The sequence below is a fragment of the Ostrea edulis genome, chromosome 5 (assembly GCF_947568905.1).
Source record: "Ostrea edulis chromosome 5, xbOstEdul1.1, whole genome shotgun sequence".
In the NCBI taxonomy this organism is placed as follows: Eukaryota; Metazoa; Mollusca; class Bivalvia; order Ostreida; family Ostreidae; genus Ostrea; species Ostrea edulis.
Window position 1 is genome coordinate 75,675,846 of NC_079168.1, and position 16,992 is coordinate 75,692,837.

The 16,992-nt window shown below is 36.1% G+C and overlaps 1 protein-coding gene and 1 long non-coding RNA gene across 2 annotated transcripts in view; both read right to left on the reverse strand.

Annotated features, from left to right (window-relative positions):
• Positions 1-16,886, reverse strand: part of LOC125650771 (uncharacterized) — a 29,664-nt gene extending 12,778 nt beyond the window's left edge. The window contains exons 1-3 of the mRNA XM_048879303.2: positions 16,505-16,886; positions 14,315-14,378; positions 9,988-10,610 (exon numbers count right to left, since the gene is read on the reverse strand). Coding sequence (XP_048735260.2) covers positions 9,988-10,610; positions 14,315-14,378; positions 16,505-16,594 — 777 coding nt within the window. The 5' untranslated portion in view covers positions 16,595-16,886. The remainder of the gene's footprint in view (positions 1-9,987; positions 10,611-14,314; positions 14,379-16,504) is intronic.
• LOC125650782 (uncharacterized) lies at positions 1,915-6,256 on the reverse strand. Its single transcript, XR_008803096.1, has 2 exons — positions 2,700-6,256; positions 1,915-2,660 (listed from the first exon to the last, which is right to left on the reverse strand). It is a non-coding gene; the product is annotated as an uncharacterized LOC125650782 (long non-coding RNA).
• Positions 16,887-16,992: the final 106 nt, after the last annotated feature.

Genomic DNA, 16,992 nt, shown 5'->3' on the forward strand with positions numbered 1-16,992 from the left:
ATTGAATAGAATCTGAAATGAGAAATCTCATTGGGCGCTTGGAATTTATCTTCCATAAAACTTCCATTTATACCGCTGAAAACAACTATTTTGGACTGGGCGAAATTCCCTTTATTCAAGCCGGGAATATTCCATTTACAGTCAGCGCTTCAATCATCATTAAACAGAGGTCAGGCCTCGAAAGTGGCTCTGGGAACCCCGGCGGACCAAAAACTATCTTGCTTAGTTTTATCGGGTTGTAAGCCTGCGCATCCCCTGCGGATCTCAAATGACTCTTCCTAGCAACTTCTTTCAACATAAAATATATCATTACACCTTATTTACGACGGTAAATCAGTGCAGGTCGCGCGGGGCGTTACCAGCTTATTAATCGAGAACCAACCATTAACATTTTTTATATCCAAGAGCTAAAGAAATGTTTTTGAGCTTATTACACAATATTGCTTTTTTCCCCTGCTCTCCATCTTATGAATGATATTACTTTATGATAAATGAAGGACGAATATCCGATCCACGATTTAATAAACCGAAATCCTGTAATTATAACGTAAGCGCCTTTCATCTTCCTACGGAGATATATTTTCAGGTTTACCTCCCCTTGTGAAGGGGTGTTCTTCGCAGAATAGAACAGTAGTGACGATAGAATTTGCCGGCATTAACAGACCTTGAAGCTTATACTTCTGCACTCATGTTGCCAGTCATTACAAAAATACTCGGTATATTCATTGGCTACTTGACACAGTCGCAGTGACCGATGGTTTTAGTATAAGACAATAACGTATTAGTCTATTCTGATCTGAAATTCTCAAGAACAAAGAAATCTCCATCTTCTTAACTTGATCCTTTTCTACTTCTACTGATATAGGTAAGGGTATTAGAAATAGAAGAGAGGCTAATTTTCCTTTGCCTTTGTCTTAGCGTTAATTAAAAGATATCAACCCTGAGTAAATTATCCAGAAATTGAGAGTGATTAATTTACTCTTCAATCTTCCTAAACTATGTAGGGATCCTCGAAAGTTTTTATTCTCCAGAGGTGTCAATTAAACCTTGCGGCATATTTTACTGAAAAATTTATATATTTTGCGAAATCCCTTTCCTTTGTATGAACAAATGACATAAATTTGATCTCCGCACGTCATTTCACATACTGTCTGATGAATGATGCCGCACAACGAAGTCGATAAACATCGTTGAAAATTTCTAAGACACTCTAATATTCCTTGTGTGGGTTATTGTAAAGAAAGAATACAGAGCAAGTATTTTTATCAATTTGTTCAACTCTAATAATGTCGCCATTTTGTGGTCTTATTTCCTGGGTCACGTAAAGGTCATGCATCTGAGCAAACAAATGTGGAGCTCTCCGTACCAAATCGGCCATGAAGCTGATTGTGGACAAGTATTATGAACGTGAAGCTATGATATCATGAACTTCTGCAAATCCTTCTTACAATAAGAAAATATAGTTTCCATACACATATACAAAAAAGTCTACTAATATTGTAGAAATAAAGAGAGTATGAACCAACTACAAAACTACATATATTCCCCTGGCATCCTCCTGGTATTTTTTTCTTCTCATTTACTATACGTAGGAATTAATCATTGGCCTTGTCATTTACAACCCTAGGTTTCCGGGAAATTGTCCAGCTCTGGGACACTCCGCACGACAAGGATCACACCTCCCCGCTACAAGCGGCTAACTAATCTCTCGCGGGTGACAGGCGAGATCCTACGAGACTCCACGAGGGTCATCCGAGAGTGCATTCGAAAACTACCCGCTGAGTGAACTCGCGACTTCCATCACCCTTCTTTATTACCGATACAAATTTGCATTGCTTATGAATTGACACCGTTTTACCGCGAAATGATTTCTATTTACATAAAAGTCAATCATCTGCATGCACTTTCACTCACCAATACTGGTTCTGGTTTAATATTCAAACGAGCCGATTGTAATTACCAAGACCTGGTTAAATTCTGTTGAAACACTGTAATCTTGTGTCATTATGAATGAAATTAAAACCATTCATTCTTCGTTTAATGGTTTTACTGACATCAAATTATACGCTGCTGATCGACCAGGTTCCACGATTTATTGTACAGAAAAACCATTACTGTACCAACGACATTGCACAATACGCAGCCTCTCGCCGATTTGATTTGTCATTCCGAGTTCGATTCATCTGAACCATCAAATCCTCTTTTTCCGTCTCCAAGAAAAAAGAAAATCTATTGAATTTGATAAGAAGTGGCGATGCAATCAAATTATTGTATTAAAACTATACCCGAGTATTTCTACACGCCGTAATTGCATTAGATAACCCTTTCCTGTTCTGTATGGTTGTCGATACTACGATGCTGACAGAAGCAAATATATGAAAATTTGTGCCCACAATCTGTATAGAAAATATTCTCACTATGAATGACGGCCTCAATTTGATTACCGAAGTATGACTGTGTTATATGGGATCTAATCTAGATGATGTGCTTCGCTTGTAAATCAGGGAGTTCTCATGGTTGTTTTTTTTTTTTTTTTTTTTTTTTTTTACTACACTTCACATGTCCTTCCAGGCCTCTATGTTAACCACAACTCTAACATACAATACTGTACAACTCTAACATACAATACTGTACAACTCTAACATACAATACTGTACAAACTGACAACTCTAACATACAATACTGTACAAACTGACAACTCTAACATACAATACTGTACAAACTGACCTTGGATTGAACCTCAAAGTAATTGTAACCTTAATAAATTTACATGCATGAAGGTCACATTAGTACATCATCCGGAGTACAAAGTGTATGCGGTCTTCATTTGAATTACTACTCTTCTCTTGAATTCAATTTTTCCCCATTTTCACTACTCATATCAACTACAATCAGCCATTGCAAATAAAGAAGGCTTTGGAGGAGGGTCTTGAACTTATTATTTTCAAAGATAACCGAATTTACATAATTTGCCGAGTTTGATATATTTGATTGTAAGGTTTGTATATAAATTGATTGTATATTGTTTAACGTCCCCCTCGAGAATTTTTCACTCATAATTTATGGAGACGTCACCACTGCCGGTGAAGGCTTGCAACATTTAGGCCTATGCTCAGCGCTTACGGCCTTTGAGCAGGGAGAGTTCTTTATCGTGCCACACCTGATGTGACACGGTGTCTCGGTTTTTGCGGTCTCATTTGAACGACCATCCCATTTAGTCGCCTCTTACAACAAGCAAGGGGTACTGAGGTAACTTTTCATCAATAAATCTTCACCACCATATACACAGTAGTTCATTTATATTTCTGACAAAAAGCAGTGGTAAGCCCAAGGCCATGAGTTCAATATATATGAAGTTATATTATCATATCATATAATGTCTAAACAGTGTTAATATATATATATATATATATATACACACCACCTAAAATCAATGTCGGAGGAGACTTGTTCTGTAACAGCCAAGTTAATATGATTTATCTTACAAGCACCTTGTAGCGTATTGTGTGTGAAATTTAACAGACTCGTGTTGGATCCCTTCTGAATATCAAATATTTACACCTCTTTGTAGAAACATGCTCTACTGCACTGCGGCCGACGTGCACGGAACGAGTGACATTTGTTTTATTACCTACAGGAACAATTTTTATAGAAGGCCTAATCAATACCTAATTATACCGGTTCCTAGTTTGTTTAACGTAATCAAAGGAGAAGGCTTAAAATGGGATTAATTTGTTATCGAGAATTTCACGGTTTTCCCCCTTCATTTCTTCCGAGGTAAACGTTTCCAGGACTATTAGTTAAAATTCATCCCTTACTGATCTGCATCTATAAAGAAGATAATATGACAAAATTTTGTATTAAAGCTATCTTCAGTTTTATTGATTAAATAGGAGCTGCGGCTAAGCATAAGTACCTCTGACACATGATTTCGTTTCTTTGTGTTACATCAATTACACGTATATGAAAGTCAAAAGGGAAGTACTTTCAAACCAATTACTGATAAAAAACAAGGTGTGTTTGTAAAACACAATGTCCCCGAGATTGACCACATTCTTGATGGATGACCTTGACCTTCAACAATGAACGTGACCTTAACAATTCATCAAAAAAGTAATCTGTTTTATTGTAGAGAATATAGTTCAAATGTTATGACCAAGGTCAAAGTTACAGACCAAAGAAGATTGAAACAGATCAATACAATACCCCATTATGTATATCAGATCTCAAGGACATTACATGCCCCCGAACCACATTCATATTGGGTAATTTTGACCTTATCGAATAAAAAAAATAAAACAATATAGGATTAAACATTCTTTTTAAGAATTTATCGATTTGTAAACTCTGGACATTTTACCTACAAGCTGAATAAAAGTGCGAACATTTTATACAGTAACTTACACAGGTCCCAAATTAATCCCCAAACGTAAAGTTTGGTAGATTTTTTAAATTTAGATTTCACAAACGTACAAAAAGTTAATGTTGTTGGTTCCAAACAACCATAGCTAATGTATATGATATATAATAATTCATGCATCGTAAAACTTTTGATTTCATCCCAGATGAAAGGATCAGGTCTAAATCTTTAGTTCATTCTTAACTAAATTAGCTTACATAATGTATGGCATTGCGCGTGCATTCTTCACACGCGGTCGGAATAAACCAAAGGCGTTGGTGAGTTCATTGACTGTCTGTATATTAAGAACAAGGACATATCAGACTAAATTCATTATGTCAGCTCATGTATAAAACACTAAAGGGTAGTTAAATATGCACAGATCCAACAATTGCTGGGAAAATAGCACGGGGTATGCTCATAGGATAGTCACGTGGTCTGCATTCGGTTCGGGTTTAGGAAGAAAGTGTGTAAAATCTTTTGAAACTATTTTCATTTACATCTCTACAAACGTAGTTTCTATATCCATTTTAATCATAGAATGTCGTAGTATTGATAACTTTAATAAAAAAAAAAACATAAAAATTGGAGCACTGGTACCTTTAAAGGGATGGGTAAAATTTTCTCTTTCATAACTGCTTCCTGTTTGCCATTTCTATTTCAAATATTCTTATTTGATTGATACAAAAATGTATTGATGAGTGTTTATAAGTATTACTAGATAAATATTTTGACAAGTCTAAGTAAGCTTCATGTAAAATTTTACCCTTAAATAGCACTTGCATATCTCTGGCTCGATAATTTCATGAACCCCATATAGATATACATGTTTATTTATGACTTTGAATTATTTAAATCTCATGCTAATAATCAAAAGCATTAATTTAAAACATTTAGATATTGATATCAAAATATATAGAGGTCAAATATAATGCCCTTTGGCTCATTTAATTAGCGTTTCTCTCCAATTTGTAAATCTTCATATCTGTTGATAACAAAACCAGTTCACAAAAATTTTTCTCCGATTTTTATACTCGGGAGAGAACGTCCCCGACTCCGTGCACATTGACAATGCACAAGGAACTATCGAGCGGAACCTACGTGAATATAGCGGTCAAAATGTCGGCAGATTCGGAATATACAGGACATGTAGCAACTCAGTTGTAATGTACAAGTCGTATGCTTTCATATTCTGCCTTCCAAACACCCAAACATATCATAACTACCGAAGCATACACCGTAGTACTGAAGGGTCAAGTCATAGACATACCTCATAGTACTGAAGGATCAAGTCATAGACAAAGTAAATTATATAAACAAAATGTATTCAAAACAATAGTTGATATCAATGAATTAAGGTACAATGTTAATCGAAACAAGAAGCTGATTTCAATCATTCCATTGTTTATGTATAATTCAGCATTAGTTCGCCTCTTCGATCTTTGTTGGGTTCAATATACCTCTGGATGACCATCCATTGATAGCTGCAATGACCATCAAAACCTTGGCGCGTCGCCAGCCGCTGATTCAGCAGAAACAGCCACCGCTGTTCTTCTGCACAATAGCGGTCAATCGCCTGCTACGCAATACGTAAAATATTTATTAGACCCATAATCAAACCAATCTAGAGCATTTGCTCAGGTGTTTCTCTCCTCGATTGTTCATGTAAACGGCTCAAATCTGAGTTCTTTTCCCTAGGACAGAAATCCGATTTCTTAGTTATTCTTAAAAAATCATAAAACATAACACCGACTTTTTCTGCAAGAAATACGTGCACTTTAATCTATACATATATTACAAACGGCTAATGGTATTTATTTAGGTTATAATGCGATAAACATTTAGGAGTAATAAAAATATTTTTACCACATGGAGAGCCAGCGATACTCTTGATTTCAAAAGAGTTGCCCAGCTTCTTGGAAATTTCACGCCGATAACTCGAGAACGGCAGAACTGAAGCGGACCACGTGTCACCTCATCATAAGATATCAAAATTATTTACAATATGTCGGTGGAAAGAAAGTTTAAAGAGTGGACCCTCTTCAAATGTTATCGTATTTTCTATCTCAACCTTTCAAACCATCAAAAGGAAAGCGTTTTCTGTCTCAAGTTAAGAGCAAAAAAAACAAACAAAAAAAACCAACATTTTCTTCTGAGAATCAACATTTAGAAAGAAACTGTTTTATTACCAGAAACTTGAATTCAATATTGCCAAGTTTACTATTGAGTGCTTATTTTTTGTTGACTTTTGTAGAACGGAAGACTTATTTTGTGAGTGAAAGATAAATTGAGAGAAAGAGAGAGAGATATATATATAAAGAGAAAAAAGCAATTTCTTAGAAAGATCTGATAACGAGCCCCCCTTGAACATAAAGAATCAAACTGCAATAAAAACTTGTCTATGTGAAAAACGAACTCCATTCCCGGTTCTGTTCGTCACTCAAAGGCTTACGGTGAGCATTTAGATCAATCAGAAATTGCCAACTAATTGTTTGACTAGATCTATACTTTATACACACTGCATTGCATGCTAGTCCGATTTTCCTCGACCAACAATTATTCATTTGTAGGTGATCGATACCTTTATCGAAGGCCGTTCAATCATTTAGACGCAAATCTAAGTCATTCACAGCCCAAAGAGTACAATATGTCACAACAAGTCTTTGCTTCGATTCATCAAGGTCATACTTGAAACAGATTGCGCTGGTCAGCAGGTTTCGTCTTTTAAAAGGATCGTCTTGCAGAGACCGAATTATGCAGAACATGAGGCCGTGGTCCTTTTTTTTTCAGCACCAAAGTTGGTGGTTACAAGGTGACGATGTAATTAGATTGCATGTCCCGTGTTAGAAGCGCTGAGAGATACAATGAACTGCTGATCGTTTAATAGACGTCGATAGCTTTTTTCTATAAAGCTAGGCTAAAACTCAGACATGTTGACAAAAGACACGGTGAGACGGCACTCCAAGACAGAAACCCCACTCATCAACAAAAGCCAGTCTGATGTGGCGAGCTCAATTTGCTGCCATCCTATAAATATTAGCATTGTTACACGTCTCATAAGCTTCATGGGACTAGTTTTACAAAGCGGCAACAGCAATTCCCTTTTGCGAGCGGATTCTGTGTCATGTTACAGTATTTTGAAATAGACATGTCTTATTTGTGTTCTTTACACTATGGGTTTTTACTTTTATTCACAAACATCTACCTGTTTTATTATCAGTATTTGCAAAAAAGAAAGCCCGACGAGAATAATCTACACTCCTGTCAAAAAGTGCCCCTTGAAAATGCCGCTTGGCTAGAACAATGGAATATCATTATACAGACCATACAGGATACAGTTATTATTTGGTCCGTATTTGATGGGCTTCATTTCCTACAGTCGTGAGTGTGGACATACTGCTCTATCTCATCTGGATTAATGTGCTTAGCAGGGACTTGAAGTACTTCGTTTGAAGTTTTATGAATACTTAAAGGCAGTACAGTGACCTTGGTCCATGACCAATAGACAACGGGCGGCACTTAATAATTACATATTGTCGCATCCATATTCTTGCAAAACTCTAAGTTCTAAATATACACATGTAAAAGCATACAAGGACATATGGTCTAAGTATAAAAAGCATAAAAGGACAATCCATGTTCCTTATCAATGTGTATCGAAAACATTTTTTTTATTCACATTCAATTATTTTTCTGGTCCTTTCTAGGATTGGCAGTGATATGATTTTGAAATTCATTAAAATGAACTTACAAATAAAGCAGATCTTTATTAAATAGTTGATAAAGCAACTCACAATTGTGTGTCAAATGTGTAAGTTAAGTGCTTTGTCGTATACACTTGATGAAATTAACAAAACAATAAGCTGACTCAACGAAATGAAACTTTTAAAACAGGAAACTCGTTACAAATCCAACATTGTATTATACATGTGTATATATATTTATTTGACTACAAACAATGTTGTAAGAATTCATTAAAAACAATTTGACCGGACAATGAACTTTTTCGTTTGATGAAAACTACATGTTTGATATATTCTTTTGATATAAATCTTTAAAAAAAAAAACCACCAACAGCTGCCGACGTTTGATTTTGTTGCCAAAACTGCTTCCACATGTCGTCTTTATTTCCAAGAAGCCAATTCATTTTACCTATATTTAAATTATCGTTTGTTTCACTTGAAAAGGACAATTCTTGTGGAATGTAAACGTATCATTTTCCCTATACACCAACAGCCGGTGATCTACTGCCGGTATTTTTTTTCTTAAAACGGCAATATATTTTGTACCACAGAGATTAAAATCTGCAATACTTGCAAATTTAAACGTTTAATCAAATACACGTGAATATTGTTGCGATCGCGGTTAATCACGTGCTCTTGATTCACGTGGCGCGTCTATTGCGTATTAAAGGTGGATAAAACAACCATTGTGGCTCCCATCTCCAATCATTGAAAACGACAGAATCTGGTATTGCGTAGTGATCTGACAATCACTCCCAATCTGACTTTACTGTACGAAAAATGAAATAGCTAACTATCATCGCTTACATATGCATGATCCACGATAAAAATTGCGAAAACCTATTGAACCAATCACCCGGTCGCTCGGACGCTGATACTCTTAATACCAGTGACAAAATCCGTATCCCAATAATCCTTTTTCAATTTCAAAACCACAAATTAAAACGACAGGTATATTAAAGAAAGTGCAAAATACAAGTTCGAGACTTATAACTTACTAATTTCATACATCTTTCCCATACGGTACAATTGATTAAAATTATATGTACTACCGTGTTCTGTAAATGTAATAAAACAAAATGCATACACCAAAAAAAAAAAGGGGGGGGGTATAGAGATATTCAAAATATCAAAATAGTGTTTTTAACAATCTCGAATGCTGACCACGTGACTGTCTTAACAGCATACTGCGAGACATTTAAATTTTTCTACCAATTTCTTCTAAGAAAGGTGAAGATAACGAACAGTGATCAATCTCATAACTCCTATAAGCAATACAAAACAGAGAGTTGGGCAAATACGGACCCCTGGATATACCGGCCATTACCAGAGGTGGGATCAGGTGCCTAGGAGGAGTAAGCATCCCCTGTTGACCTTGTCTATATGTGCTTATTTAATTACCTTGTAGTGTTTTATCAGACCTAGCACAATGAATTTAGTTCGATATGTCCTTATTCCTATATATATTAGAAAGATGATTGAACTCGATGCCAAAACTTGTCGATGCCTTGGTTTCTTTCCGACCAGTGTGAGGAAGGCGCGCGCACTGCATACATTATGCCAATAAGGCTGGCCCGGCCAAAATGGACTTCAATTTATATGTCCCATTCCTTACATCTGGGATGAAATCAAATAGTCATTTGCTTAAGTTGCCATATAACGCCATTATAGATACATTAGTAGTCTGAAAGTACATACTGATATAATTTTACTTATTAACATGATTGCGCAACTGAAGAATTTAGTTCTTCGATGTCATTTTGAATGTAATATGATCATAGGGGACCATCATTTTAGCTCAACTCAGGGGTATCATCAATAATGGAATGAAATATTCAAACAAACCTGCATTTTCTCGAAGTCGAGACTCGGTCGTCTCATAGCAGATGACTGGTATTCGTTCCCGCTTTCTGAGACTGAAATCTTACGATGTCGCTTTCTGGGTGAAATTAATGCTGGGACTGGACCCTTTGGAAAAGACAGCCTAGAGTGAGGTGTAAAAGTTTTGTACACTTTGTTTTCCTTTGTTAAAACTATGTCACATGGGTAATTAGAAGTTTGAGACTCTGGTCCAACAATTAACTGTATTGTTTCATCACACGCATGTTCATTATTATGGTCAAACGAAACACTACATTCAGAATCGTTTTTTGGAGGCGAAGAACTAAACATAACCGGCTGAGGTTCCAACATCAACTCTTTGACCTCTTCATCAACACTTCCCGTACTGTCGCAACTAACGGAATGCACCTGAGACCACTTCCGTTTTTCAGAAGCGAGTTCTTTGTGTATGGTTGAGAGTTCCTCTTCCGAGCTGTGTCGCTCAAAGTCGAGGCTCTGTCGCTCGTAGTCCGAAGAACAGCTAATGCTGTCCAGACTATGTTCGCTGATTTCGTGTGTTGTTCTTGACATGGATGTTTGGTTGCATGAGCAGCAAAAATGGTGGGAACAAATGGGAATAGCGTCGTCTGAAACGAAAATAAACGCACTTAGAGGTAATTTTCAATAATACCGTATGGTAGCATAAAACTGGCACCGTAATGTGTAAAGAAATATACAATGAACAGTGGCAGACCCAAGATTTCCGGAAAGGGGGGATATGTGAAAGTCAAGTATTAGCCAAAATACTCAGTCATCTTGGGTGCCAAATCTGGAGTTTTCATTTGCTGGTATCGCCTAATAAATTTAAAGCGAAATATGGGGCGGGCCCACTGTCTCTCTTTAAATCTGGCATTGGTGAAGTTAAAAAGTTGTAACTTACATATACAAAAGTACATGTATAGGACGCGCAGTGCTTGGATTGCATTTAATACACACAGGCATATAATATGTATGTTTTTTTTTTTACTTCCCTAGATGCCGACAGTGAACTGCCAATGTCCATGGTATATGAATAATTGAAAAGAAAGGTCCTTCTGTTTATACAATTGCTGGGATTGTGTTTTCCTTCCAGCCGTCAAATCTCGACCGTGTCTGGACTCGGGAGACTTGGAATCAATGATGGGATATTAACTGCAACATCGTAAGGGCCAATCTGAGAGTTCTTCCTAACCACATATATACTATACATTAATACGTTTGGCTTATATTTGGCAAATTGACAGGCAATGTTCTTGTGAGCAATATTTTCCCTTTGGAAATTAATCGTTGTATATGTAGTCTAAATTGAAGAAGTCTTGTCTGAGTGACAAATCTTCACCCAAGTCCTGGATATTCTATACTGCGACACCTTTAACCTCGACATTTCCATGTACTTTGAAGTCAATAATGCTGCTTATTCTGGCGAAGGAACACGATAGCTCCAATAATGTAGACCACACCGGATTTTTTTTTTAATTTGACATTTTTGGGGGGAGGGAGTGTATCTGAGAGGGTCGGCCTCTCCGATACACTCCCTCCCCCCCAGAATGTCAAATTAAAAATGTCAAATCAAGTAATCATCTCTCCAACTGAAGGTCTATATGTAGAATAGATTCATTGAAACCAATTTGGGGCCCTTGAGGGCATACAAGTAAAGAGCACCATGCAAAAGAAGAAAGTCAGACTTGAGAGCAGTAAGAAAGAGAAACTGACTTCAGAAGATTATAGCAGTTGGGGAGTGTCTGTAATACGGTAAATGCTTATACGACATACACGTGTGGTTATAACATGTACACTTGAATATTAACATGCCCCCTCTCTCTCTTATATATTTATTTCCAATCAAGGGCCCTCAAGGGGCAGCATGAAAATACATACAAATAATGTACATATACAAGTAAAGAAAGAAGTGATTACATAACACATAGTTATATACAAATACAGTGTCATATATTGTTCAAAATAAATTTTCCAGTTATATTTAGAATGGATGGCTCTTCAGAACATAGTATGTAAATGAATTTTTGTTCATCATTGAGTTTGGTAAAATTTTTAACTGTTTTTTCTATAGCACCACAAAAAGATTTTCTTTCATCAGCAAACTTTTCACATTTAATCAAAAAATGGATCTCATCACCTAATAAACCGGAGTTGCATTTGTTACATATTCGTTCATTCCTAGTAATACCAGAATATCTACCAACTTCAATCATTAATTTTTGAGCTGATATCCGTAACTTACAAATAGATCGTCTAATATCAAAATTTTTAATTTTATTAAGATAGTTCTCAAAACCAAAGTGCTCCTTAAGCTTAAAATAAGTGCACAGTTTCCCATCAATTAATTTATTTCGATTATTGTACCAGGTTTCAGTGTATTTATCACAGAGTAATTTCTTTACAATTTTCTTAAATCTATACTGACTAAAATCTCTTAACGGATGTCCAATTTTAATATATTCTAAAGCTTTTTCTACTAGTGAGTACCATGACAGTGCAATGACATATGCATGTGCAATGAATATCACAAACATTGCTTACATCAGGAAACATCCGGTCATGAACGCTTCGACATGTTTACTGATATACAACAGCAAAGTTTCTTCTTCCGAACCATCATGTGCTTTGTAGGACAAACGACCCTTTATCGTGTTTGTTTACATTTACATTTCACTGAAATCTGCTGACAACTCTCGCTTTCTTGGATAAGCAAACATAAAAATTCTTTTATCATCCCTCCCTATAATTATATGCAATATACACATGTATGTAAAACAAATCGTGCATTTGATCTAAACTAATACGTGTTCGCTGACGGTCAGTTCGCCCTTTGTGTACGGACGTTGTTGCCGCCAGGTCTCGGATCTGCTCTATCGCTTACAAGGTTGAATTGCGATCCACACTCTTGGAAATTTAACGCATCGTTAGAAATCCAGAGCCATTCTGACAAATGATCTCAAGTGTGGTATATACGTAGTCACTGTAGGGTTTCATCACATTAACAAAATGGATTTGCATTCACCGTTTGTGTGTTTACATGTATATGTAGATCGGTAGAAATCCAATGCCTGGAAATTCTCTCATTCCTACTTTCTACTCCTGCTCGGGAGTGAACTCAAATACAGCCATTTTTTTTAACAGTACATAAGACTGCTCGACTGTCAATCTCGGCAAGTTATGCAAGAAATGAAAGAGTGAAAGTTTAATGGAGAGAGAGAGAGAGAGAGAGAGAGAGAGAAGACTAATAGTGTCATAAATGTCTAGTTTGTTTTACCTAAATATACCCTTCCAGTGGACTACAAAACTAGTTTTTGTGTGCATATATTAACAATTCTCTGAACATTCCATTAAATTACTTTAACTTCATTTTTACTGATAAACTAAAAAGAATCAGGCAACAGGCATAGCCTATTTGCAGACCCTCTCCCATTCCATACAACGGCTACAGGTATGTTGCTGTCGGTATGTTTTACTGGTAGTTAAGCCGAGACAGAAATATCCCCTCCCCCTTACACAAATAATAAGGTCCAATCCATCATGGTATAAAACTGACCCCGGAGCGGAATGACTCAGGATTAGAGGAAATTAAGGGATTTATTCCCTAGTATCAACACTTCCCTAGTCTGCAACTAATATTTGCTATTTGCTTTCTATATGATTTGCCCTAGGCATTGTCACCACATAAAAGATCGGCATTTAATAATAACGGGTACATCTACTCTTCAGCTGGGTAATGATGATGTAACCCGTGTGGCAGCGCCTTAATTAATACGACATAAGCATGTCACAGACGATAAATTGTACACTCTGGACAAAAAGAAATAAATAAGAATACAGTACAATGGAAACAAAAGAATATGAAAACAAGATTTGGGTTTGACATGTTCAAATCTGATCCCCCACCCCCTAATGTCAATTTTTTTTCTAAAAATATCAGCTCGGTAAGCACCTAATTTCAAAATAGCTTTTCTATTTTTAGTGCTGATAAAACGCATAAAATAAGTGCAACTGTGTCAACAACAACAGACAAACCAAGAAGCATACATAATCTTATAGTGTTCATAAAAAAACACTTCGGATGTCAAATTAGAAGATTTCCCTGAAGTTCAAAAATCCCAGCTAAACAGCGGAAATTTGACATGAGTAAATGGCAGCGATCCTGCAAGAAATTAGCACTTCCCACCTATGACGAGTTCCACCCTTGCGTTCCGCATCGCAACAAAGTGTTTATACAGAATATGCTACGTAAACAATTAATTTTAAGACAAATGACATTTCAATGAGACATGCATGACAAAGAAAGTCTACTTGCCTACATCGTCCAATTCTTGAATGTCCTCGTCCGACTCCGTTCCCGAATCGTGGTTCTCGTCACCCTGCAAAAATAACGCCTCGTCGAGTGAATTTTAAGAAGACGTATAATTTCCCCATGATTTTTTTAATTAAAAAGGTGATTGCATATAGATAAAAAAAAAGTTAATTCCACAAAAAATATGAGCCCATAGATGAGCTAGTCAATAAAGGGCAAGGTCCAGTTTGTGTGCTACTTCTAAAGAGAAATTGACATTTATTTTCAAATACACATGTACCGTAAAACCAATCTATGACGCCTCCTCTCTAACACAAACCACCCCCACCCCCCAGATTATTTAGGTCAAAGTCAAAATGAATTTTAGTAGTGCCCTGGTGGCCTTTGAGAAATTAGAAAATCACAACTTTTTGGTTTTAACCTTAAGTTACGGATAAAACATTAAATGATTCTAATGATAATATTACTTAGTGTACAAATCAAAATCAAAACCAAATGTTACCCAGAAATACGTTCTTTTGATCATTTGAAACATGGCATATTGATGCGCATATATATAAATATGAAAAATGATATTTGTTGGAAAAACTGTTACAAAGTGAATAGCACGAGGGAACAATAGACAGTTATAAATATCACCTACAAAAATTTAGACTTTCCAAAATTGTCTCTCATGTTCATATTTTGTGTGTATCTAAAAATGTTCTCAAAATATGCAAGGATAGTACATAGTATTTTCCAAAAATGTCGGTTTATCCAACACAGAACATTAATAGTACCTTCTTATCATGCAAGATTTTCCTTTAAGGCTTTGTCGTTAGTTCATCTGCACGTCGTGCAAGACGTATAGTTAGTACTACAATACTGCACAAACTTCCTGATCAAGATAAACAGTGTGATATTGTATACAAGTATCTGTCCTCGAGCTGACTAGGGCTTCAGTAATAACACTTTAATTTTATGCTATCATGTAATATGTAGTTTAGGTTCTTACGTTCAGATGATTTATTCACAAGGAGGGACGAAACGTTAACCCAGGTTATTGTGAAACCAAACGTCAAAAAAAAAAAAAAAAAAAAAAAAAAAAAAAAAATCTCATGAAGGTACTACCCCGGTCGTTAATTCAATCGCTATAATGCAGCCTGAGAAGTATTCAGAGAGCTCGTCAGAGCTGACGAGGACTATTAGTACTGCACGTCTGGTCCGCAGCTGCCGTGCATCCCGGGGTGTTATTGTTACTACAGACAAAAGGCGGATCCCCGTTCTAAATTGGTAGTCTGCTAACTTTTTTTTTCTGGAACTGATAATAAACTCCACCATATGTACATTTTGATAATCAATAGGGACTTTTATGCTAGTGATATCAACATTTTTTTTATTTTTCGTGACAAGACCTTGTAAATACCGGTCCCTACACTGAGTGCATTTACTTGATATTGGAATGTGAATATATATAGGGAAACAAATACAATATAACACCACGTTGTAAAACGTAAGCGCTTTCATTTAAAAAAAAAAATCTTCAGACATTTTACATTATGAAAACAAATTATGTTGTTATGACTATATATTCGTTTAGCATGGCGGTTTAGCTTAAAAACTTATTTAAAACGTGCAATATACATGATATACTATATCATATAGTGATCTCTGATCTTTTCACGGACGGTGAAGCGTTTCGGTATGGTGTGTGGAGTTACATTGTCATTAATTAACCACTGTTATTATTCTTACATCTATTGTATAAATTACACGAAACATTGTGCAGGCAACCACCGCACACATATATCATAGTGTTTTTAGTAATACATCGGCCATATTACCTATCGTACATCTAACCTGCCTAATGCTATAAGAAATTACACGCTGGTCGAGGGTCTAACCAACATATTGCCATTGCTCATTTGACGTATAATATGGATAACTAAAATTGTGATCATAAAAATAACTCGTTTTAGAAATTTATAAAAATATCCACGAATGAAGTCATTTCACCCCTATCGCAATCAAATATCTGAAATTTTACAAGTTGGCCAATCTGCAAGTTGTAAAAAAAAAAATCAATTGTTACGCGTGCATACATACATATATATATATATATATATATATATATACACACACACAAAACTATGTTGCCTAGTTTGGACCTACTTGACTTGACAGTTGAGGAACAAAGACGAGATGAAGCCTCACCTTATTTTGAAAAGGCTGGATTTCGTTTAGAGACTGAGATCTGAATTTCTGTGTGAGGTACCTCAGCATGTCGACTCCCTGGGTCGTCATTAAACATTTAGACCAGCGCCCGGGTCCCACAGACACGACACTGACGATCCTCCAACACTGGCGACTTGCCAAAATACAACCCCAGTCAGCATTAGAAGAAACACTTAAAAACACGAATTAAACACAAAAACACACTCAAAATCCTCCATATTTTGGGAACACTGTATCATTCACCTCTGCTCTATTGGTAATATGTTAGAAATAAGTTTCTTTCGACACAAACACTAATACTTTTCTCGTACTACCGTTGTAAATGAAATGTCAGTGTTTATCAATCACCGGGCGATTCCAAGTGGTGGGAAAGACAAGTTGCCTGAAATCTAGGTCAAGATGCCGGTTTCAGGTTTCTAAAATAATTCACACGTTATTTTTTGATTTGATGATTTCTTTGTATCTAA